The following is a 24,601-nucleotide window of genomic DNA, read 5'->3' as shown; positions in this document are numbered from 1 at the left end:
GCAACATATCGATTCCAGCAGTCCTGTTTGCTCCGTCGGATTAACCGCCGACCCCGGGCCCGTAGCCGTTTAAAGGAAACCAGATTCTCTATGGGAGGGTGTTGCCTATGTCGTTGCAGGGCTCGCCGGCGGTCCCACATAGCTTCTGCAATCTCTGGTGTCCAGCAAGGGACTGACGCACGCCTTAGGGTAGTTGAAGAGCAGGGTACAGTTGCCTCGGCAGCAGAAACAATGGCCATAGTGACCTTGTCCACTGCCAAATCAATGTCACCAGGAAGCGGGGTAATGGCCATAGTAGCTGAGGTGTAGGCTGCCCAATCAGCTCCACGAAGAGACCATCGTGGCAGCTGGTCAGGGGGTTGGGACTGGAGAAAAACCAGGATAGGAAAGTGGTCACTACCACAGAGGTCGTCGTGGACCCTCCAACTGAGGTATGGAAGAAGACCTGGGTTACTAAGAGAGAGGTCAATGGCTGAGTATGTGCCATGAGTCAAGCTAAAGTATGTGGGAGCACCAGTGTTAAGGAGGTAAATGTCCTGTGCCAAGAGAGCCTCGACATTCCTACCCTGGCCAGAGATCTGGGCCCCACCCCATAAAGGGTGGTGGACATCGAAGTCCCCAAAAGTAGGAATGGCGGGGGAGCTGGGGAAACAAGACAGCTAGGTCGGCAAGAGGGACAACCTCATCCGGAGGAAGGTAGAGGGAACAGATAAGCTCCAGTCCTGCCCAGAGTCTAACAGCCACAGCCTCGAGAGCCGTGTGAAGTGGCACTGGGCACTAGGAACAGTGGCAAGAACAGACAGGCACCGCCAGACACCCTGTCGTATTCTACGCGGTTATTATAGTAACCCCAGTAGCCATGGAGGGAGGGGGATCCGCCGAGAAGGAAACCAGGTTTCCTGTAGGGCCAGACAAGTGGCAGGGAAGCGGCACAAATGCTGTTCAATTGAATTGCCGTGGTTTTCTCCACCACCTTGCTGAGTTGAAGGATAATGGTATCCAACTGAAGACATCAAAGAACCTGGGGAGGGGGGGGTTGATAGGTTACGCCTTAGAAGCGCTCGCCGCCACCGATTGCTAAGTAGCCTGATCAACTTCCATAGGAGCTGTGGGTCGAGCAACATATAGCTCCTGAGAGGACGCTAGATGCTCCACATTATCTTCAGGTGCTGCGGTAAACACCTTTTCTATATATGTCTTTTGCTTCTTTTTGGTAGGGTCCTGTTCCTCCTTCCATTTATGAGGCTGGGTGGGCTTTTCCGACCCAGACTCTGGGACTGAGGAAGACCTGGAAGTCCTACGGCCCTCAGGTGGTGGCTTTTTCAGCCACTGGCTGACATCTGGAGGGGCAGTAACTGTGGAATGGATGGCACCAAGCGATCCCTTCCATGCAAAGGGAGCCGGAGGAGGTGGGCACTTCTCCAGCTCAGAGGTGCGGACTGAAGTCCCCAAAGAAGGAGGGGTCGTTACTACCAACGTTGATAACAGGGGAGCAACAGAAGAGGGTGTTGCTAACTACCTGGGGGGGGGGGGGGGGGGGTAGGAATAGAAAGCCGGTCTGCAGACCGACAAAAAGTGGCTTAGCTTGGAGGCTCGTCGCCAGGGATGGAGACATCGAAGCTGCTGCAGCAAACGTCGACGAAATGCGCACAGGGTGAAGTCTGTTGTACTTGCGTTTGGCCTCTGTAAGTGAGCCTGCCCAAGGTCTTTTACTCCATAGTCTTCCGTTCTTCTTGATAAGCTGCACAGTCTGATGAGCAAGATGAATGTTTCTGTCCGCAGTTGACACAAACGGGGCGGCGAACATGGGACATTGGGGTGGGAGGCACATCCACAATCCTGACAGGTAGGGTTGGTGTCACATCTCGATGACATGTGCCCAAACCTCCAGCGCTTAAAGCAGCGCATGGGAGGAGGGACGTAAGGCTTAACATCACATCGATGTATCACCTTGACCTCCTCGGGCAGGGTGTCTCGCTCGAAAGCCAAGATGAAGGCGCCAGTGACGATCCTACTATCTTTAGGTCCCCTGAAGACACGTCGTACAAAGTGGACACAACGGCGTTTCAGATTTGCACGGAGCTCGTCGTCAGACTGCAACAACAGGTCACGGTGAAAAATAAGTCCCTGAACCATATTGAGGCTCTTATGAGGCGTAATGGCGACTGCAACATCACCGAGCTTGTCACAAGCAAGCAATGCCCGTGACTGTGCTGGGATGCTGTCTGACTTCTCCAGACCTAATTTTAAACATGCCGTCAACTTCTCCAAACTTGTCCTCTAAATTTTCCACAAAAAACTGAGGCTTTGTGGTCAGAAATGAGTCCCCATCTGTTTGACTGCAAACCAGAAATCGAGGAGAATACGTCTCACCTGGTAATTTAGACTGCTGTTCCTCCCCTGGTGTGGGCAGGGAAGGGAACGATTGGGGGTCATACTGTAAAGCATTTAACTTTCCTTTCTTGGAGACTCATGCTTGCACACTATTCGTATTTTTTTTTCATGGTGGTACCACGAGCAGCTAGGGAAACGAATGTCCACCCAGACAGAGCCCCGTTTGCCTGGGTAAGCCTAATATAACAAAGGGGCGGCAGGTTCCCCAGAGGTCGCCCACTAGCAACTGTACTACCGCAACAGCCTTGCGTCTCCTCGGCCCACAGCACACCTTGAGATTGAGGTTTTTATGGAAGTTTATACCATCCTCGCAACCCAGGCAGTTAAGCCAAGATCCCCAGGCTCTGTACTGTACAACGTTCCACCGTCGCGCCAGTGGTTGTTGAAGCACACTGTAAGTAGGCTGTTTATGTTTTCTTATTGGCAACGTTACGTAGCGCTCTGTACGAAAATCACTGGCTGTGCTGTGTGCAGTCTGTAGCTAGTTTGCATTGTTGTCTGCCATTGTAGTGTTGGGCAGCGGCAGCTAGATGTGAACAGCGCATAGCCAGAAACAGTTTCCTGAAGAGCAATGCAGAGGAACAGGTGAAGGCTTTTTGTGGTTTTAGGGCGCACAACTAGTGGTCATTAGCGCCCAGACTAAGTTATGAATGCACTGCGAGGCGCAAGGTTAAAACAGCAACTAAAAAGGACAACACTAAAAGGCACATTAACAGGCAAGGACTTAAGAAAAAAACAGCATAATGAAATGTCCTTTGACGGGTTTGTCAAGTGGATAAAATGAACAAGAGCAGCTGCTCCCAGGTCATCCACTAAAATGGTATCCAGAGTACATGGCAGGCCAAGATCAATGCACAGTGTATTAAAATTCGGACAGGACGTTAAAATGTGACGTACCGTCAGCAATTGTCCACATGGGCAGAACGGCACTGGCGCAGCTGTCAGCAGATGGCGATGGCTGAACCAGCAGTGTCCAATGTGTAACTGGGCCAAAACGACCTCCCGCCGGAAGGGCGTGAAGAAGTCGTCCAAGCCGTGGGGAGAGGTTTCAAGGCCCAAAGCTTGTTGTCAGTAAGTGTAGCCCAATCGGCATTCCACAGCGATAAAATGCGCTGACAAATGACCCAGCTAAAATCAGATGAAGGCACAACAACAGGCTGTGAGGCTGGAGGACCGCAGCCTTGGCTGTGCCATCGGGGTGAAGGCTGAGAAGTTGGAGCTCAGCAACATGTTGGAGAAAACCGCTACAGTTCCAGTGGAGGATAATATTGTCCATGGCCCAGAAAGGCATGAAGGGACCGAGAAGGCAGATTACGCCACTGGGTAAACTGCTGCCACCGATTGAGTACCTGTGCGAGTGACATCCTTGCATCAGAGTCCAGCGAGATCTAGGTCCTCAGCAGACGCCAGAATCTCTACATCGCTCTCAGATGCAGAGCTTGTAGGTTGTGGTGGGGTGAGTGCCACCGGAAGTTCCTTCAGCTTAGAGGTCTTCTTGGACTTTAACCACTTCTCCTCGAGTTTCACTGGCTGGGAGGGTTTCACTGATGCCGTCTGCAGGACGAGGAGGCTTGCGAAGACCTATGACCAGCTGCTTGAGGGCACTTGCCACTGCTGGGGTTATCCTTCCCACTTGGGGAAACCTGGGAAGTGAGCGACCCAAGGGACCACCTGAGAGAGAGAGAGAGAGAGAGAGAGAGAGAGAGAGAGAGAGAGAGAGAGAGAGGAGCCGAAGAAGTTCGGCACTTCTCCGGCTTAGAAGCTGGGACCGATGTCCCCAATGGGTGTAAGAGGGGGGGGCGGGTGTTGCTCCCAAGGTAGGTGGCCCAGGAGCAACAGGGTGGGTAGTGCTCCCATGGGCAAGGGGGCATGTGGAGTTGGGTGGCTCAGTGAGCGAACTGGAATTTGCTGAACTGATGGGGCTATTACAGTTGCCATAGTGCCAGCATATGAGGAAGTCATTCACACTGGATAGAGTCTTTCGTATTTCCTCTTACCCTCAGTATATGTCAGTTGGTCCAGGGTCATATCCCACGATTTACCGCTCTTTCTGTAAGATCCTGCAGTCTGGCAAGTGAAGTGAATGATGCTCTCCACAGTTGACACAGATGGGAGGCGGGGCACAGAGTATTGGGATGCGATGGGCATCCACAATCTCGACACGTGAGGCTATAAGTACAGCAGAAAGACATGGCTGCACTTCCAGCACTTTAAACACAGCATCAAGGGAGGGATGTAGGGCTTGACATCAGTGGTATTTTTTTTTGTTTGGGGTTTAAGGGCTCAACTACTGAGGTCATTAGCGCCCAGTCACAATTGTTAGAGCACATAGAATCTAGTAAAAATCAAGGGGGGACACCAGAAAGTTCTTACAAAGAGGCAGATAAAATAAGTGAGAGATGTCTCTGGACAATCCAGTCAAAGTAATGAAACGAAGAACACGAGCAGCTGCTCGAGCGTCATCCACTAAAATATCCTGTAAAGTAGATGCCAGGGACAGGACAACACGAGTGACTAAAACGGGGACACGACAATAAAACATGGTGCACTGTTAATGCATGACCACAAGGGCACTGCGGGGCTGGGTCACCGGAGAGCAGGTAGTGGTGGCTAAATCGGCAATGCCCAATCCGCAACCTGGTCAGAAGGACCTCTTCTCGCCGAGATGGTCAGCAGGAGGTTGTCCAAGCAGTTGGGAACGGTTTGACTGCCCAGAGCTTGTTTCCTTGAAGTGAGGACCAAGTATCCCACCACAAGGACAAGCCTCTTACAAACAACCCCACTAACGTCAGATGACGGGACACAATGAGAGGCTGGCCGAGGCAGGAGGACTGCAGCCTTGGCTGCAGCATCAGCAGCCTCATTCCCAGGCACTCCTAGATGGCCGGGAACCCACAGAAAGCTGACAGGAGAGCCACCCTCAGCGAAAGAATGGAGGGACTGCTGGATCCGTTGCACCAAGGGATGGACCGGATATGGAGCTCCAAGGCTCTGAAGAGCACTGAGTGAATCAGAGCAGAGTACATACGATGAATGGCGGTGGCGGCGGGCATACTGAACGGCCTGATGGAGAGCAAAAAGCTCGGCCGTAAAGCTGGAACATTGGTCGAGGAGCCGGTATTTAAAGGTGACGGCCCCGACGACAAAGGCACAGCCGACACCATCGTCAGTTTTGGTGCCATCAGTGTAAATAAAGGCGTGATTGGCAAGTCGCGCACGAAGTTCGACAAACCGTGAGCAATACACTGCAGCCGGAGTACCCTCCTTCGGGAGCGAGCTGAGGTCGAGATAAACATGAACCAGAGCCCGGAGCCAAGGTGGTGTCGGGCTCTCACCCTCTCTGTAGGCGATAGGGAGGGCAAAATCCAATTGTCGAAGCAGGCGACGAAAGCTGACTCCAGGGGCAGCAGGGCAGACATACAACCCATACTGACGGTCGAGAGAATCGGCGAAGGAGGACTGATAAGAGGGGTGGTCGGGCATTGACAACAGCCGGTAGGCATACCGACAAAGCAGTACTTCGCGCCGGTAGGTCAACGGTAATTCGGCAGCTTCAGCATAAAGACTCTCGACGGGACTAGTGTAGAAAGCTCCGATCGCAAGACGTAACCCCCGATGGTGGATGGAGTTGAGACGGCGTAAGAGGGATGGCCAAGTAGACGAGGCTCCCATAATCCCGGTTTGATCGGACTATGGACCGATACAAGCGAAGCAGAACAGTGCGATCCGCTCCCCAAGATGAACCACTAAGAACTCTGAGGACATTAAGGGAACGTGTACAACGAGCAGCCAAATAAGAGATGTGCGGAGACCAACAAAGTTTCCTGTCCACTGGGAGCCCTAGAAACTTAGTTGTTTCCACGAATGGGAGAACAACGGGACCGAGATGTAAGGATGGCGGAAGGAACGTGAAAGGTCTGTTGGATTCCTTTCATGTTTGATTTTTTAAATCTGTTTTCATTTACGGCATAAATTCCTCGTCTAAATTTACTGTGGCGTTTCTGACTATCTGGGAGGAGACTGAGTAGTGGAACATGTTACTTTTACACATAAACAAGCACGAACTGTCCCACTACTACACTTTAAAACACAGTTTAAATGTAATTCATGTCACAGTCTCATACGGAACCTACATCCGCTTCCTTTTATATACTGTATATGATAAGATACTGTCATCCCTCTTCCCTTCTGTGTGAGGATGAATGAGCAAATGTATTTCTAGTTGCATGCTTCAGGGTAGCAGACAAGCCTGTCTGCTAGAGAACAGTAGGACCAACGTCGGAACAGGTAGCTACGCTTTCTAAAAGCAAAGAGGTTTCTATCCTTAGTATGGTCCTGTCCGTCGCTTGTCATGTTGGTATAGGAAGCTGCCCCTCTGGCCACTTCCGTTTGTATTTGTGAGCCCCCTCAGGATGGGACCAGGTCAGTGTCCGTGGCGAGCATCTGAAGTGGTAAGATCTCCGGCTAAGCGCGTGTCTGCTAAGTCCATAGGACAATGGATTTCTTAAGTTCAGCCTAACTGAAAATTTAATCACCTTTATTTCAGGTTTAGCTCTAAAATATCTAATGTTATCTTAAATTGCAACGCAGTGTATTTCGAGTGTGAAGTTCAGAATATTTTCCAGTAGTTGCTTTGTCACTACTTTGTGAGTAAAGTGGAACCACGTGTTGATCAGTAACTAAGATCATCAATCTTAAATGCGAGTGTGCGTGAGATTATAACATCTCGTCTTGACAATATTTTTCAATATAGCAACTTTTCTTTATGTTCAACCCACGTAGGGTGTACTTTGTGAGACCACTACCACGTGCGAATATAATTGTTTGACCCATCAGGTTAACAGTAAGACGTTAGTAACCAGTTCGAGGTTTTTCTTTTGTAAATTGCTTTTCGATCTAATTTATTTTAATTATCAAAATTATTGTGGAGTTACACGCTTTGTGAAAAAGCAAGTTGACGACGAAGCATGTCGTGTAATCATCAAAGTAGCCCTCAGCTATTCTTTTCGGGAAGATTTCACAGAGAGTTAGTATGAATTTAGTATACCAGTTTGTGGTAATTACATGACGGACAGGATTGTGCTACGAACGTAACTTCTTTGGGTGAAAATTTAATCGGTTGGTTGTGGTTAATTTCCTCTTGCATATGTTTCAACGTTCTGCGTGTGTTATTTTATGAATGCAGTCTCCCAATCTTGGCTCCATATTTGATGTGTACCGTAATATTACAAACTCACATTTTCCACAATCCTAAATAAGGCACCAGTTTATTTATGAATCAAATTTAATATGTTGAAATTTCAATGATCAATGTTAAAATAAATTTCCAAATTCTTCTTCTTCTGCTTTTACGGCCTCATTGGACCACTTCAGTCAATCATTTCTGGTCCTCTTTGGTATTTTCCCCTTCCGAGTGGCCCAGTATCTCTTCATTCGTTCCGATGCTTTTCGTCGTTCCTCATCTGTGAATACCCTTTTCATTGTATGTCGTTTGTCAATTTTTGGTTTAAATTTTATTTCTGTGTCCCTCAACTTCTTTAAATTTGGCGTTTTGTTCTGCAAATCATCCAGAGTTATTTCCAGTTCTTCCATATCCTCTCTTATTTCCTTAAGCCATCCTCCTTGTTTCAAATTCCAGAGTTTCTCAATAATTTTCCTTGATAATCTGGTTTCTGGTGTCCTCAGAATGTGACCACAAAAAGAGATCCTTTTCTTTCGTATAGTATCGGTGATGGGCTCCAGTTCTCTGTATACCACTTCATTTGGAACTATCCGCCATTGCCCAGCTTTTTGATATTTCTTATTTATGCAGTTCTAGCAATTCTCTACTTTTAAAATTTTGTCAATTCTGTTTTTCTGGGTGACTTTAAAAAGAGTCACTTCCGTATGTAACCTCTGGTTGAACCACCGTCTTGTAATGTTTTAATTTTGTTTTAATTGATAGACATTTTTTATTGTACGTAGACCATGTTAGTTTTTGAGCTTTTATCATTTTATTAGTTCTTGCTCGCCATGCAGGTTTCTCGTCCAATTTATGTGTTATAATTTCACCCAGGTATTTAAATTGTTTCACTATTTTAATTTCCCTATTGTTCACTGTGATGTGATCTATTACAAGTGGATCCGTTACCATTATTTCAGTCTTTTCAAATGATATCTGGAGTCCTAATTTTTGTGCTATATTTTGGAAGCTTGTTATTTGTTTCGTGGCTTCCTGAATATTATTAGCTAGTAATGCTAGGTCATCAGCAAATCCTAAGCAATTTAGGTTTATTTTATCTTTCTTAGTTCCAATTTTAATATTCATAGGATTTTCCTTGTACCATTCTCTCATTACATATTCAAGAGCACAATTGAATAGCAATGGTGATAAACAATCTCCCTGTCTCAACCCTGTTTTAATCGTAAATGGTTCAGATATTTCTCCTCTAAATTTTACTTTGGATTTGGTGTTTGTTAATGTTAACTGTATCATTTTTATTAATTTAGGATGAAGTCCAAAATTCCTTAATATTTTCATCATTGAAGATCTATGGATGCAATCATACGCCTTTTTGAAATCTACAAAGGTTATGACTAGTTGTTTTTGCCTTCTTTTGTAGATATCCATAACTAACTTCAAGGTGATTATCTGTTCTGGGCAGCTTCTCCAGGATCTAAATCCTCCTTGATATTCTCCCAGTTCCAGTTCTAGTTGATCTTTACAGCGGTTGTATAGTATTCTTGCCATGATCTTATACGTGCAGTCCAAAAGGGAAATTCCTCTATAGTTGTCTGGATTTGATTTTTCTCCTTTCTTATGTAATGGATGTATTATAGCAGTAGTCCAATTTTCTGGTAATTTCTCTTCATTCCAGATTTTTACTATGCATTGGTGTAATGCTATCTTTACTGGTTCTGCTGCATATTTCCAAAGTTCAGCAAACGTTTGACCTTCTCCACTTGCTTTGTAGTTTTTGAGTTCTTTCAAAGCTCTGTAGACTTCATTAATTGTAGGTGGATTTATATTTTCTGCTGGTGTTTTAATTGGGGTTTCTGTGTTTATCTGAAGAAGTTCTGGGGGATCTTCCCAATTTAGTAACTTGTTAAATGTTTCTGCTAGAATTTCTGTATTTTTACTATTGCTATGGGCTAGGTTATTATCTTTATCTTTTAACATTAATGTTGGAGGATCATATCTTTGTAATTGTCTGCCAAATATTTTGTAATAGTCTCTTGAGTTTGTTTTTTCACTATTTGTTTCTATCATTAGAAGTATATCTTTTTGGTACTGACGTTTAACTCTCATTTTTTGTGTTGTCTTCCTTTGTTTTGTGAGTTCCAAATATGATTTTTCTGTGTTTTCATTTTGATGCCTTAACCAGGCTTGGTGTCGAACCAACACTGCTTCATCATATTCATCGTTCCACCACTGGCGTTTTTTCCTTGGATTTATAGGGGCAACTTGTTCAGCTATTTGTTTCAATTTGGGAATTATTTCTTCCAGATCATCTGTTATTTTTATATCCCTGGTTTGTGCTTCATAATCCTCATTTTGTATCAGTTTATGAGGGTCATAGGTTCTCTTCTTCTTCTTCTTCTTCTGGTGGGATTTTTTCTTTGCTAATGGGGTTAATTTAATTTTAATTTTTATCATGTAATGATCTGATCCGGTATCTGTCCCTCTCAGTACTTTCACATTGTAAATTTCCTTGTGGTAATTCTTGTCCATGCAGACATGGTCCAGTTGCCATTCTCCTTTTTTCCAGTCTGGATGTTTCCAAGTTTTTAGTTTACTTGGTCTTCTCTTAAAATACGTCGACTTTGAGATCATGTCATGGTTTCTGCAAAATTCCACTAGTCTTATGCCATTTTTGTTTGTTCTTCTTTGTGCTGTCCATTTCCCTATTATGTCTATCTCTTTTCCCTTCCTAACTGGGCATTGAAGTCTCCAATTAAAATTTTGATGTGATTTTTATTTATGTTATTCGTCGTTTGATCTAAGAGCTCCCAAAATTTTTCTACCTCTTCTGTGTTCTTTTTTATTATTTTTATCATTTGTCGGGGCATGGGCATTTATTATTGTGTACATTTTATTTGCAGCTTTTAGAGTTAATGTTGAGAGCCTGGGAGATTGTGCTTTAAATTCTATTATGGACTCATTTTCAGGCTCACCACGAATCCTGTTCCAAATTGTGGACACTGTTTCATGACTCTTCCCTGGTATTCCCTTATAAATCCTATATCCTTGTGATTCTATCGGCTCCTGATCAGTATTTCTCATTTCTTGAAGTCCAGTTATGAGAATCCCCTTGCGATCCATTTCATCCGTCAGAATTTTGAGTTTGCCTGGTTGTATGAGGGAATTTGTATTGTGTGCTGCAATGTAGTTTATTTGTCCTGCCTCGAGCTTTGGTCGTCTGTCCGTTTTGGGTATTTTCAGATGCTCCGACTCATCCAAGTTATCTTTCAGGTGACTGCCCACCGTATCCGAGTGCAGTCTTCCTTGGTTATTGCCAAGCGGTGGATTTTTCCTTGAAAGATTTCCTTCCATGTTTGACTTTCAAAGGTAGTCAACCTTGTATGGAGCAAGCTCCGAGTTACAACTACGGTTGTTAGCCGTAGAGGTTGTTTAGTGTTTGGTCCGCGAGAGCTATTTTATTTCGCTCAAGTCCGCCGGTAAAGACCCCCCTATCCGCCACCTGGGACGCGCCACGTCTGAGTATCACCTCTCCGCCTGCTACGACACCGTTTTATTTAAATTCTCCCTATATATATATATATATATATATATATATATATATATATATATATATATATATATATATATATATATATATATATATATGTGTGTGTGTGTTTTATGACTATTAAAAGATTATAATTAATGTTAGTCTGGTGTTAGTCTGGTTGGGAATTTGGTAAGCTAGACTGAATACCTGGTGAAACAGTTGCGCAGTAATGCAAGGTTAACTTCCCCAGACAGCTCACAGCTTTTAACCCGCTTTTATTGTCTATCAGTTCCGCTTACACCAAAAAATAAAGCAACAACGTTATAAACGCTTTATATCGCCAAAAGTTGATGCAAACCGTCTTCTCTTCAGAGAACCGAAAGCCATTTGCCACACTCCATGAGTATAGGCTGTCTAGACAACGCTGAAGGCAGCGCTCCAGGAGGCATGTTCGCTGGGCACTGCAGTAGATCGCGAAGTCATCGACAAAAAGAGCCAGAGACATTAGGTGGAATGCAATCCATAATTGGATTGATCACTATGGCAAAAAGGGCTACGCTCAAGATGGAGCCCTGAGGCACTCCGTTCTCCTGGAGGAACACGTCGGACAATACGGAACCCACACGTGCCCTAAACTTTCGATCTGTTAAAAAGGAATCAATAAAAAGGGGCAGGCGACAGCGTAGACCCCCTGTGCATATTGCGGAGGATACCTCCTCTCCAACAGGTATCATAAGCCTTCTCCAAATCGAAGAACACGGCGACCGTTTGGCGCTTTCGCAAAAAGTTGTTCATGATGAATGTCGACAAGGTCACAATGTGGTCAACAGTGGAGCGGCGGCGACGAAAGCTGTATTGAACATTGGTAAGTAGCCGTCGAGATTCATGAATCCAAACTAACCGAGCATTAACCATGCGCTCCATCACCTTACAGACACAGCTTGTAAGAGAAATGGGGCGGTAACTAGAAGGAAGGCGTCTATCCTTCCAGGGTTTGGGTATAGGAACTACGACGGCGTCACGCCAACGCATGGGGACTTTACCTTCGGTCCAGACGCGATTGTAGGTACGAAGGAGGAAGCTTTCGCCTGCCGGAGAAAGGTGTGCCAGCATCTGAACGTGAATGGCATCTGGCCCCGGAGCAGAGGACCGGGACAGTTCAAGTGCACGTTCGAGTTCCCGCATAGTGAAGGGGGGCATTATAATTTTCCAGATTCAGCGAGTGGAAGGAAGGTCGCCGAGCCTCTTCTGCCTCTTTCCTGGGAAGGAAAGCAGGGTGGTAATGGGCGGAGCTTGAAACCTCCGCGAAAAAGCGACCGAAGGCGTTGGAGATATCCACAGGATCAACAAGGACCTCATCACCTGAAGTCAGGCCAGGTACCGAGGAGTGGGCCTTAATGCCTGACAGCTGGCGCAGGCCACCCCAGACGACAGAAGAGGGAGTAAAACTGTTAAAGGAGCTGGTGAAAGAGGCCCAACAAGCTTTTTTGCTGTCTTTGATGACTCTACGGCATTGCGCTCTGAGTCGTTTGTATACAATACAATTCGCCAACGTAGGATGGCGGCGAAAGGTGCGTAAAGCACATCGTCGAGCACGGATAGCGTCTCTACAAGCCTCATTCCACCAGGGGACGGAAATGCGACGTGAAGAAGAGGTAGTACAAGGAATGGAACGTTCGGCAGCATTGATGATAACAGCCGTGAGGTATTCGACCTGACTGTCACAACTGAGAAAATCGTGGTCCGGAAAGGTCGCCAGGGAGGAGTAAAGTCCCCAGTCAGCTTTCGGTATGTTCCAGATCGAAGGATGTGGGGATGGGGTGTGGTGCAGGAGATGAACGACACAGGGGAAGTGGTCGCTCGAATAGGTGTCAGAAAGGACATACCACTCGAACCGACGGGCGAGAGTGGTAGAACAGATCGAGAGGTCCAAGTGGGAGTAGGTATGAGTAGAGTCGGAGAGGAAAGTCGGGGCGCCAGTATTGAGGCAGACAAGATTGAGATGGTTGAAGACATCCGCCAAGAGGGAGCCTCTTTGACAGGATGCAGGAGAGCCCCAAAGGGGGATGATGGGCATTGAAGTCGCTAAACAATAAAAACGGCGGAGGAAGCTGAACTATCAGGTGCATCATGTCAGCCCGACTAACTGCTGATGACGATGGAGTGTAGACGGTACAAACAGAAAAAGTAAAGGCAGAAAGAGTAATACGGACAGCTATTGCTTGGAGTTGGGTGGTCAATGGGAGGGGATGGTAATAGACATCGTCCCGAACGAGCAACATGACCCCACCATGAGCTGGAATACCGTCCACAGGGGGAGGTCAGACCGCTCCGAGGTATAGTGGGTAAGAGCAATACAGTCCCGAGAGGCGGTATGGCCGTGACTGCTGTTTACACAGCAGGGAGATCGAGGCAGATAATCGCCCTCATGTGCATCCCTACAACGTGTTACATTTGGCTGGGTGTTGAGAAGACATTCTAGTGTGGTTGAAAATGACACTAGGAGCAGCGCATTAGGTTCAGAATGTACATCCAGCCTCAATTTCATAACCTGCTTTTATCTTTGACGTGATAGTAGTGCAGGTGGGCATGAAGGAGGGATCTGTTTTTCATTACATGATGGATGACAATGATACCCTGATAAGACAGATAGGATTGGATTACAACAGACGTAGAGGAGCCAGGTGTAAATTTCACCATGGGAAGAATTCGAAGTTCTATGGGCCTCGACACTTTCAGGGTAGCCATGGAGAAGCGAGGCAGCAAGCAGTTGGGCTTGAGAAGCCGAAGTAGTCTCCAAAAGCAAAGTGCCATTCTGTAAACGAGATCAGGATTTCACAGGGCTAGTAATTTTATCAACACCTATTTGATTAATAAAATGATTTACCCCGATGAAGGACTGACCATCTTCAGAATGTGATACCACGAACATCTGTGGTGAAATGGGAAGGGTCCTTGAATCAGCCTCATTAAATTTACGTTTTGTAGACTGATTGAGAAGATTGACTCAGTAAGAGAAAAACCCCACTTGACGGCCAGCATCTTCCATGGAGCACTTCTTTTAACTGAGGGCCACCTTCACAAGGGGGCACACCCCCGTTAGGTATTTGTTCACACCTCAGGTCACACCTCCCAAACAACTGACAGACCAATAGGCAGTTTGGGCAAGCTGCAGCTCCCGCCATCACCCCTCCCTGCGCCTGGCCTACACCAGGGGTAGGTGTGAACCCTACCTGTCTATGTGGGGCTGAGAATTACGTTACCTTGTCACCTGTTACGCTTTTAGGATCGCAAAGGGAGGAAGAAAAACACGAACCTCAAACACCGAAGTGAACGTACGGGAGAAGGGAACCAAAAAAAAAAAAGGAGCATAAGGTGAGACTTCTTATGTCAGCGACAGGCAATGAACATTCCCAGTAACACGCCAGATATGTTTCCCAAGGGAGGGGAAAAAATAGCAAGACTATAGCATGCAGCTCGGAATGGGAGAAATGCTGCAAAGGCTGGGGCCCCATGGCAGCCACGCACAAGCCCACCAGGGAGTGGCTAGCCCCCTGGGACTATTACACGACGCTTAATGAGTTATTCTTTCCCACACCATGGTTGGGTATTGTCTATGTAGATCAATTATGCAACAGTTTCAAACTAGTTTGCAGCTTACCTGGAAACATGCTGTTAGATCTTCGTTGGAGTCTCCAGAAGCACGCCGAGTTGTTATGTCGCAACATGAACAATCACCCTCGTCCAAATCTTCACAGTCCGACCAGCTGTCGTCGGACTCGTCGCTGCTGGAATCGCTATCCATTTCGGCTTCTGACAACCTTTCTGTGTACGATTTCTTCAGTAGGGGGCGGTACTCCGAGCGGTCGAGTTTGGAGACCCTATCCGACAGGTTCTCCGAGTTGTCGCTGTCTGGATCTGATGCGCTGGTGTCACTGGATTCGCTCGAAGTGTCGTCGGCGTCTTCGTCGGTTCTGCAGTTTGCGTTGCCACAAGAGCCTGCTAATCGCGAATTTTCGGAAGTGTTTTGGATCGGCTGCAGCGCCAGCCGCTTAGGCTTTTGTTTATCATCCTGTTTTGATGAATTTGCGGCACTGCCAGCCGCGACAGCCTGCCCTTCGTCCTCTTTCTCCTGCGCTTCCCTTATTCTCCTGCTGTTCCAGATGGCGTAACGAAGGAGATGCTGCCGCTCCCGACGGCACGTTTCGCTTCGCTGCCGGAGCTCTTCTGGTGTCATCGAACGTCTCATCACTGCGTCCTGCGAACAACGCGTACTTTCGTTACGTATCTCAGGAGACACCAAAGAAAAAACTGGATTTGACTAAAAACATCCTTTTAATAACACTGAAAAGTTTAACCATGTTTCAATCTTTCGAGTTGGCAAGAAGGACTGTAGGAAGAAGTTTTGGATTGAGTTATCCGTCATGCAAATAGGAACTAATTAAGTTTCTCCCACGAGGTTCCCTCAGGCCCTTCTTTTCCTGTGTACATTAAACGTAATTTACGTTACCAGATGCCAAGTTTGTTTTGTTTGTGGATGATACAAAAATGTCATCAATAGCATATCAAGTAATATTTTAGGAAGTTCAGTTATGAAGATTTTCATATACATGGTTCCTAGTTGGCTGTCATCAAACTTTCTAAGTACACTATATGCCTTTCAGAACTTTTCATTTACTCACAGCGTGCGTGAAGTATGGCAACCGGAAAAGGCTGACTTGGTCATGAAGGTCTCAGTGGCATAGGAGGCTATCGACCATTTTAGTAATATGCGTAGATCTGTAGTTGATCTACCTAGGCTGCATAAAGTCATCGCAGCTGGACAAAGACAACGAAGTATGTTTTACATGTTTCGGAATTATTTCCGTCTCCAGAAATGCAAATGCAAGGTAGCATAAGGCGTTACCAGCACACAACTTTACTGAGTACAGTCCCTGTGCAAACTTTGCATTTGGATTTCTGAAGATGGAAAATTCAGAAACTTGTCATGTTTACTTTGATGAACAGCCCTTCACCTTCTGTATGACAGACCTAGCCAGCTTAACTACAGCTCTACCCACATGTAAATCATTGGCATTACAACTCAATTTCAGCTGAAAGGCGCGATGCACAGAAGTGCTCAAACAAACCTATTTGTAATGTGAATAGACATACAGAATCATTAACCGAAAGCCAAGAAATTTTTCGAATTTCAGAAGTATAAAATAGGAATTGCTTTAAGTGTAATGTCCTGTAGAAGCGTTTTCAAGGCACTAGAGTAATCACTACTTTCAAATGCGAAGACTTTAGAGATAACGAATGTCCATTTTTGTAATTTTGGGATTATGGCGCATGTTGTAGAGACAAGTGTTAAAAATACTAAAGGTCCTGTATTAATCACGAATAAAAATACCTGGGAAGACTGAAAACCGATGAGAGTCTTCTGGTTTTATGAAAAATGGACCATTCTGCTTCCCTTAGAATACTTTTAGCCTGTGGGTTGGTGTGATTGGTGACTCCCTAGTTCCGTTATTGAATTCAGTGGAAGGCCTGTTGATCATTGTTAGTGAAGCTGTGTTACTGTTTTTACTCACTCTGAAGGTTGCTGTAAAATAGGATGAAGATCCAAGTCAACAACAATTCAGAATGCTAAGGAGGGACGAAAGCACGGTAGATAAAATTCTTTAAATATTATGATACAAACACATGGAAAATGAGGACTGTAGGTGTACCAGATTAAAATGTTTTGAAAGTGTATTTTGTGTGTTATGGAACAGTTCGATGTCTTACCTGATCGCGATGCACTGAGGATATATTTAAGTGGTTTGGTTGATGTGAAACTCTTAGAGAAGGAGTCCTCAAAGTGTCCTAGCGAAGCAGACTATCCAGGAACAGTTAAAAGAATGTGGCAGAGTTATCAGACGGGAGGAACAAGTTCAAAAATCGGGTCATGCTATGAGCGATGGCAAGGAATGGAATTCATGAGCGTATTCAGTCACTCCACCGCCGCCAGTCACGTTTTTTGACTAAGGCATCTGAAACTTACCTTCCAGAAGACTTCAATGGAAAGACGCTGAATCAAATGTACATCGATAAAAACCCAACAATCCAGTGTCAGGTGACTCGAGTTGGCGAATTTTTAATGTGGAATACAGAATTTCATTTGGGTTGGTTTGTTTAAAGGACGTGGAGGGACCAAACTGCGAGGTCATAGGTCACTCGTTCGAATTAAAATAATTCCACAAGGGTGGGAGCAAAATAAGCGATACATACAAAACAAAGCTGGAAAAAAGGAGAAAACCACAAGAATGAGAAAGGCAAACACTAAACTGGACAAAATCTCACAAAACCACAGAGATGCAAAAAACATGAAGAGATCAAAACAAGAGATTACTATGGCTGGCTGACCATGAGAACAAAAATGAGAAGCCAGCCAGTCTGCAACGCATTAAAATCTCTGCCCTGAAAACACTAGAGTGGAGGACACAGGGGGACAAAGAACATGAGCAAATACTTAGATCATATGATAAAACCCACCCTCAAGAATAAAAAAACTGCTGTTGAGGCATTGTCACCCAACACAGAAGGTAGGGTGCTGGGAAAGTTAAAAGTCCGCCACAGAGCTGCTAAAAGTGGGCAGTCCAGAAAGAGATGGGTGACATTTGTGAGCCACAGTGACACCGAGATGGGTCATCGCTGTCGAGGAAGTAACCATGTGTTAGCTGTGTATGGCCAACGCTGAACCGGCAGATGACAACTGATTCCCTGCGAGAGGACTGCATGGAAGACTTCCACAGATTCGTAGTCTCCTTAATGACACGCAGTTGTGTGTACTGTTATGTCATTTCCTCTCCCAAAGCCGAAAAACCCTGCGTCGTAAGACAGAACGCAGGTCAGTTTCGGAGATGCTTTTCTCCAGAAGCACTTTCCGCGTAGCCTGTCGGGAATTTCGTTGCCTGGGATTCCGACATGACCTGGGGTCCAGACAAACACTGTTGAACGACTGGACCATTCCAGGGCATAGATGGACTGACCAGTACTAATGGATGACAATGTTAGCACTAGTCGGTAGCTTGTAGGCTGCTGAAGGAGTATACACAGAAGAAACGACTCCCCAGGGCATGAACGGATGTGCTCAAGTGCATGAGATATAGCCACCAGTTCAGCAGTGGAAACACTGCAGCCATGCCGCAAGGAATGCTGTTAAATATATCCTCCCTGGACATACGCGAAGCCGACGTGATCAGCCATCGAGCCGTCGGCGTAAAACACTTCATGGCCTCAGCCGATGTCAAGAATCGAGAGAAAGTGGCATCAGTGAGCTGTGTGGTTAACTTAGTCGTTGTGGTCATGTGAAAGGTCCAGGCGGAGCTGCTGCCGAGGTGTACATCATGGAGGTGTACTTGAATGGTCCTCAGGTATAGGTAGTAAAGGCAAGGACTCCAGTTCGGAAAGAAGGGATCCAACTTTAACTGCAATTGAAAGCCCTGACCTGCGCCGCCAGTGCGGGAGATTGACCACCGTGGGTTTCTTTTTTGTTATGGTTTTAGGGCGAAAAAACAACTACAGTCATTAGCACCCCATTTGTGACTTAGGAAAAGGTAAAAAAATTAAACTGGAAACCAGCAGCGATGGGAACTAAAAAAATTGTGGAAACTAAAAACAGAAGGAAAGCTTAAAAAACCACTACAGAAGGGGTTGGTTGTCCCCAAAAAGAGCTTCAAATGACTGACGTCATCTCACTGGCACTAATAAACTCGAGAACGCGATCGGCTGAGCGCGTGTCATCTGCTAAAATTGAAGATATATCAGGCGACAGCTGTAGACGGGCGCGTAACGGAGTAAAATACGGGCACTCAAGTAAAAGGTGTCTCACCGACCACAACAGAGCAGTGGGGAGGATCGCCACTTAAAAGATGTCGATGGCTAAAAAGACAGTGCCCTATATGGAGTCTAGTTAAAATTACCTCCTCCTGACGACGAGTTCGGGAGGAAGAGGTTCAAGCACAGGGAAGAACTTTCATATCCCGCAATTTATTATTGGGAAGTGTAGACCAGTATGTATGCCATAAAAGAGCAACACGACGACATAAAACACTCCGCAGATCGGCGAAGGGAATCATGCGAACAGCAGGCTGAAGAAAGACTGCAGCCTTGGACGCTATATCGGCCGCCTCATTTCCACAGATACTAACATGTCCTGGGATCCAGAGGAACGCCACAGACGCCCCCCACATGGAGCAAGTGGAGGCAGTCCTGAATCCGGTGGACTAGAGGGCCTGGAGACTGAGGAGAGAGCTGAGCGAATCTGAGCAGATACATACTGTATCCGCTGATGGCGACGGATGTATTGGACAGCCTGGAGAACAGCGTAAAACTCCGCAGTAAAAACCGAACACTGGTCGGGAAGCCGAAATCGATTGGGGTGTAGCCAACAATATAGGCACTACCAACTCCAAACGATGTTTTTGAGCCATGAGTGTAAACAAATTTTGCATCCATTTGTGCGCATAGAGCAGCAAATGCCCGACGATAAACAAGAGAAGGGGTATCATCCTTAGGAAACTGACAAAGGTCACGGAGCAGGCAGGTCCGGGGTCGGAGCCAAGGCGGTGCTGTACCCCCAATTGTCAAAGTTTTAGGAAAGTGGAAGGAAAGAATGGAGCAGTTGACGGAAGCGGACTCCCGGTAGTAGTAGGGAGGAAGGGCAGCCTGCATACCCTAAATCCAAGGACGCGTCGAAAAAAATGTCATGGGCCGGATTTACGGGCGTGAAAGACAGGTGGCTAGCATAACGACTCAGAAGGACAGCTCGCCGATTGGACAGCAGAGGTTCAGCAGTCTCAGCATAAAGGCTTTCCACAGGGCTGGTGGAGAAAGCTCCACACACTAAACGAAATCCACAGCGGTGGACAGAGTCGAGACGCCGAAGAACAGACGGCCGAGCAGAGGAATAAACTATGCTCTCCTAGTCCAATTTCGAGCCCACTAAGGCGCGATAGAGGCGAAGGACCACTCGGTCCGCCCCCCAGGAGGTGCCATTCAGGACACTGAGGGTGTTGAGGGATCGCAGACACAGCCGAAAGATAGGAAACGTGGGAGGACCAGCACAGTTTTCTGTCAAAGATAAGACCCAAGAATTTTGTGGCGTCCGCGAACGGAAGGTTGACAGGGCCTAGATGTAAGGAAGGCAGAAGGAACTCCTTGCGACGCCAAAAATTAACACAAACGGTCTTACTGGGAGAAAAGTGGAAGCCGGTTTCGATGTTCCAAGAGTGGGGGTGATCGAGACATCCTTGAAGACGTCGTTCAAGAAGGCTGGTCCGTTGAGAGCTGTAGTAGATCGCAAAATCGTCCACAAAGAGGGAGCCAGAGACATCAGGAAGGAGACATTCCATAATTGTATTGATAGCAATGGCAAACAGTACAACACTTAGCACAGAGCTCTGAGGTACCCCATTTTCTTGGGAGAAAGTATGGGAGGGAGTAGTGTTCACCAGCACTTTAAATGTGCGTTCTGCCATAAATTCACGAATAAAAAGTGGCAGCCGACCTCGAAAGCCCAAAGAGAACAGTGTGCGGAGGATGCCTGTCCTCCAACAGGTATCGTATGCTCTCTCCAGATCCAAAACTGTTTGGCGTTTCCTGAGAGAATTGTTCATGATGTAAGTGGAGAGAGCAACAAAATGGTCAACTGCAGAACGATGCTTTCGGAAACCGCATTGCGCAGTTGTTAGACTGCGGGATTCCAGCCACAAAGCTAAACGGTAATTCACCATACGCTCCAAAACTTTGCATACACTACTCGTAAGGGAAATGGGGCGATAGCTACAGGGGAGATGTTTGTCCTTTCTAGGTTTCGGAACAGGAACGACGATAGCTTCCCGCCATCGTCTGGGAAAAGTACTGTCGGTCCAAATACGATTATAAAGGCGAAGGAGGTAACGCAGACTATGATAAACGCACCAACATTTGGTTGGTTGTTTGAGGTTTAAGGGACGAAACAGCAAGGTCATCAGTCCCCTGTTTCAAATATGGTCCATTTGCTAATGGGACATCTTAAAGTCAGAACAATAAAAGGGAAAAGCTAAAAACGTAAAAGGGCAGTCATGTTGTCATTGGTAAAAAAACAAAAGGGAAGTCAGCAAGAGAACGAACCCAACGCTATGCTGAAGCAGCATAGGCAAGACCACCTGTGACTTAAAAGGTGCAACCGCTTTAATGTAGAAGTACGTATGGGAGGAGACTAACCAATCCTTAAAAAATAAAGGGTAAAAACAGAGTGAAAGGGGAAGAAAAGAGGATCTCTGTAAGGGAGGCGAATCTGGAATCCCCAAACACTGCGTACAGTGGGAGACACCCAAACACTCACCGCCCTGCCCCAACACCAGAGAGATAAAAACCTTAAAACTGAGAATAAAAACCACTTTCCCGGAGGAAACCGAGAACCAGAGAGACCATCTGGGAATCGTCAGCCAACATCAAAGTTGATGTGTGGGGGAGTCTGTACTTAGCACGAAGAGCCAAAAGAAGGGGGCATTCAACCAAAATGTGGGCTACTGACTGGAAGGCTCCACAACCACAAAGTGGGGGTGGCTCATCACGCAAAAGAAAACCATGGGTCAGCCTGCTATGACCAATGCGGAGACGACAGTGTGGTCGAGTCCTTTCGGGAGAGGCGAAATGAACGCCACGGGCCTGGTGTCATGTTAATTGCACGAAGTTTATTAGACAGGGGAGTAGCCTCCCAAGAAGTGGCCCATGACTGTGCGAAGTGGGATTTGATGTGAAGCCGTAAATCCGCTGCAGGAGGGGTTACAGAAAACAGGAGGGTAAGTGACTGCTCCCCCAGCCAAACGATCAGCGAGCTCATTACCTGGGATACCCACATGGCCAGGGACCCAAAAGAAGTCAATGGAACAAGCAGCACGGTGATTATCAGAGAGATGGTCATGGATGGCAGAGACCAAGGGATGGGGCGAAAAACACCTCAATAGTAAGAAGGCCACTCATCGAGTCCATACATAACAAAACGCGGTTTTGTTGGGACTGTTTAATAAAGGTAAGGGCCTGGGAAACTGCCATCAATTCGGCAGTGAACACCCCACATGTTTGTGACAGCAGATGATTTTCCGTTCCAACAGAGGACGTGAAGGCATACCCCCACATGATCAGCAGATTTAGAGCAATCAGTGTAAAAAACAACAGCATCCCGAAACTCCCATAAAATTTGGCGGAAAAAGGAACGGAACACCACTGGGGGGATGGAATCTTTCGGACCTCGGCGTAGATCCATCCGAATTCGAGGCCGAGGAACTAACCAGAGGGGGGGGGGGGGTGGAGAGGAGGGGAGGGACGGAGGAAGACAGGACAAAGAAGGAAGCTGAAAATAACGGCAAAGAGACGCAAGGTGGAGCCCAACCGGTAAACCCGCCTGTGCGCGGGAGTCGGGTGGGCGACGTCCATGGTCTGGGAACAGGTTAGAATAGGACGGATGAGTGGGAGAGGAACGGATAGCGAGTGCATAAGACACCAGAAACTGGGACCGCCAAACGGAAAGGGGGGGATCCCAGCTTCAACCAGGAGACTATCAACAGGGCTAGTAGGGAAGGCACCGGTGGCCAAACGGATACCACGATGGAGGACTGGATCCAGCACGTGCAGTGTGGAAGGAGTAGCTGAACCATAAACTTGACAACCATAGTCCAAGCGAGACAGAACTAGAGCATGACAAAGACGGAGGAGGGGGGAACGGCCCACACCAAGAGGAGTGGGCAAGGAAGTTAAAGACACTGAATTTACGGAAACATCCTACTTTCAGGAGTCTGATATGGGGCAGACAAATGAGCTTGTTGTCGAAAAGAAGACTCAGGAAACGAAACTGTGGGACCACAGGCAATCGTTGTGCATCGAGAGCTCTGGGTGGATCGTAGTACGGCGACAGAAGTGGACCACCTGCGATTTTGAAGGAGAGAAGTGAATCCCGTGTGAGAGGGTCCATGCAGAGGCACGCTGTATAGCTCCCTGGAGCAGCCGTTCTGCAGATGCCATCGAGGAGGAACTAACTCAAATGCAGAAATCATCCACATACAGGGCGGGGCGACCAAGGGACCGACAGAGGCCACAAGTCCATCGATAGCAATGAGGAAAAGAAGGACACTCAAGACAGAACCCTGTGGGATATCCATCTCCTGGGTCCATGGAGAACTAAAAGCAGTACCAACTCGGACTCTGAATGACCGATGGAACAGGAACTGGCGGATAAAAATCGGGAGTGGGCCCCGAAAACCCCACTGATGAAAGGTAAGTAAGATGTGATGGCGCCAGGCCGTGTCATAGGCCTTGCGAAGGTCGAAAAACAGTGCAACCAAATGGTGGCGCTGGAAAAAAGCCTGCCGAACTGCGGATTCCAAGCGAAGTAAATGATCGATTGGAGACGTCCCTCCCGAAAGCCACACTGGTAAGGGGACAATAGATCCCAAGGTTTGAGGACCCAATTGAGCCGACGGGCTACCATCCGTTCAAGTAACTTACAAACAACATTGGTCAAACTAATTGGCCGATAGCTGTCAAAAGATAGGGGGGTGCTTACCAGGCTTAAGGACAGGAACCACTGTGCTATCCCCTCCACTGAGAAGGGAAGTCACCCTGGAGCCAGATACGGTTAAACACCCGAAGATGAAGTTGCCGCTGTGGAGCACTGAGATGGTGAAGCAGTTGGTTATGAATGGAATCTGGGCCAGGGGCCGTATCATGAGAAGATGGAGCAGAAAGAAATTCCCGTTCAGTAAAAGGTTTGTTGTAAGATTCTGACTAAAGGGGTGAAACATAAGGTGGAAGCTTCAGCCCGCTGTTTCTGGTGAAGGAAAGCAGCTGGATAGGAGGCTGATGCTGATGCCACTGCAAAATGGGTCGCTAGATGTTCTGCAAGAACTAATGGGTCCGTACAAAGGCCATCTGGGAGGTGAAGGCGTGGGAGGGTGGACTGCCGATGGCAACCTTTGAGAGAGAGCGAAGTTTAGCCCATACCCGTGACAGAGGGACAGTAGAACCAAGGGAAGAAACGAATCGTTCCCAACATATCAGCTTGCTCTGTTTGATTAAATAACGGGCTTTAGAGCAGAGGCGTTTAAAGGTAGTAAGGCGGGCTACAGATGGGTGCCACTTAAAGTGTTGCAAAGCTCGACGGCGATCACGGGTGGCAATGGCAATGGCCGTACTCCACCATGGGACTTGCCGGCGATGAAACGGCCCAGATGAGCGCGGGACAGCAAGACTAGCAGCGCGAACAGTCGCGTCAGACACGTCACGTAGGACGTCGTCAATACAACACGACAAAGAGGGAGAAAACGCGACCTGTGCAGTGTATAGAGGCCAATCGGCAACCTATCCATCGGGAAGCGGGAAGGGAGCGTGATAATCAACGGGAAATGGTCACTATCACAAAGGTCGTCACGTGGCGACCAGTGTAATGAAGGGAGGAGAGTGGGAGAAGAAAGAAAGCTCAATGGCAGAAA

At 47.0% G+C, this 24,601-nt stretch overlaps 1 protein-coding gene across 1 annotated transcript in view; it reads right to left on the bottom strand.

The window, feature by feature from the left end:
• Nucleotides 1-24,601, bottom strand: part of LOC126184969 (clumping factor A-like) — a 43,997-nt gene that overhangs the window by 5,640 nt on the left and 13,756 nt on the right. The window contains exon 2 of the mRNA XM_049927664.1: nt 14,767-15,363. Within this exon, the coding sequence (XP_049783621.1) occupies nt 14,767-15,354 (588 nt within the window). The 5' untranslated portion in view covers nt 15,355-15,363. The remainder of the gene's footprint in view (nt 1-14,766; nt 15,364-24,601) is intronic.

This window comes from Schistocerca cancellata, chromosome 4, assembly GCF_023864275.1.
Source record: "Schistocerca cancellata isolate TAMUIC-IGC-003103 chromosome 4, iqSchCanc2.1, whole genome shotgun sequence".
NCBI classification, from domain to species: Eukaryota; Metazoa; Arthropoda; class Insecta; order Orthoptera; family Acrididae; genus Schistocerca; species Schistocerca cancellata.
Note: the sequence above shows the minus strand (reverse complement) of the source record. Positions and strands in the feature narration are given on the sequence as shown.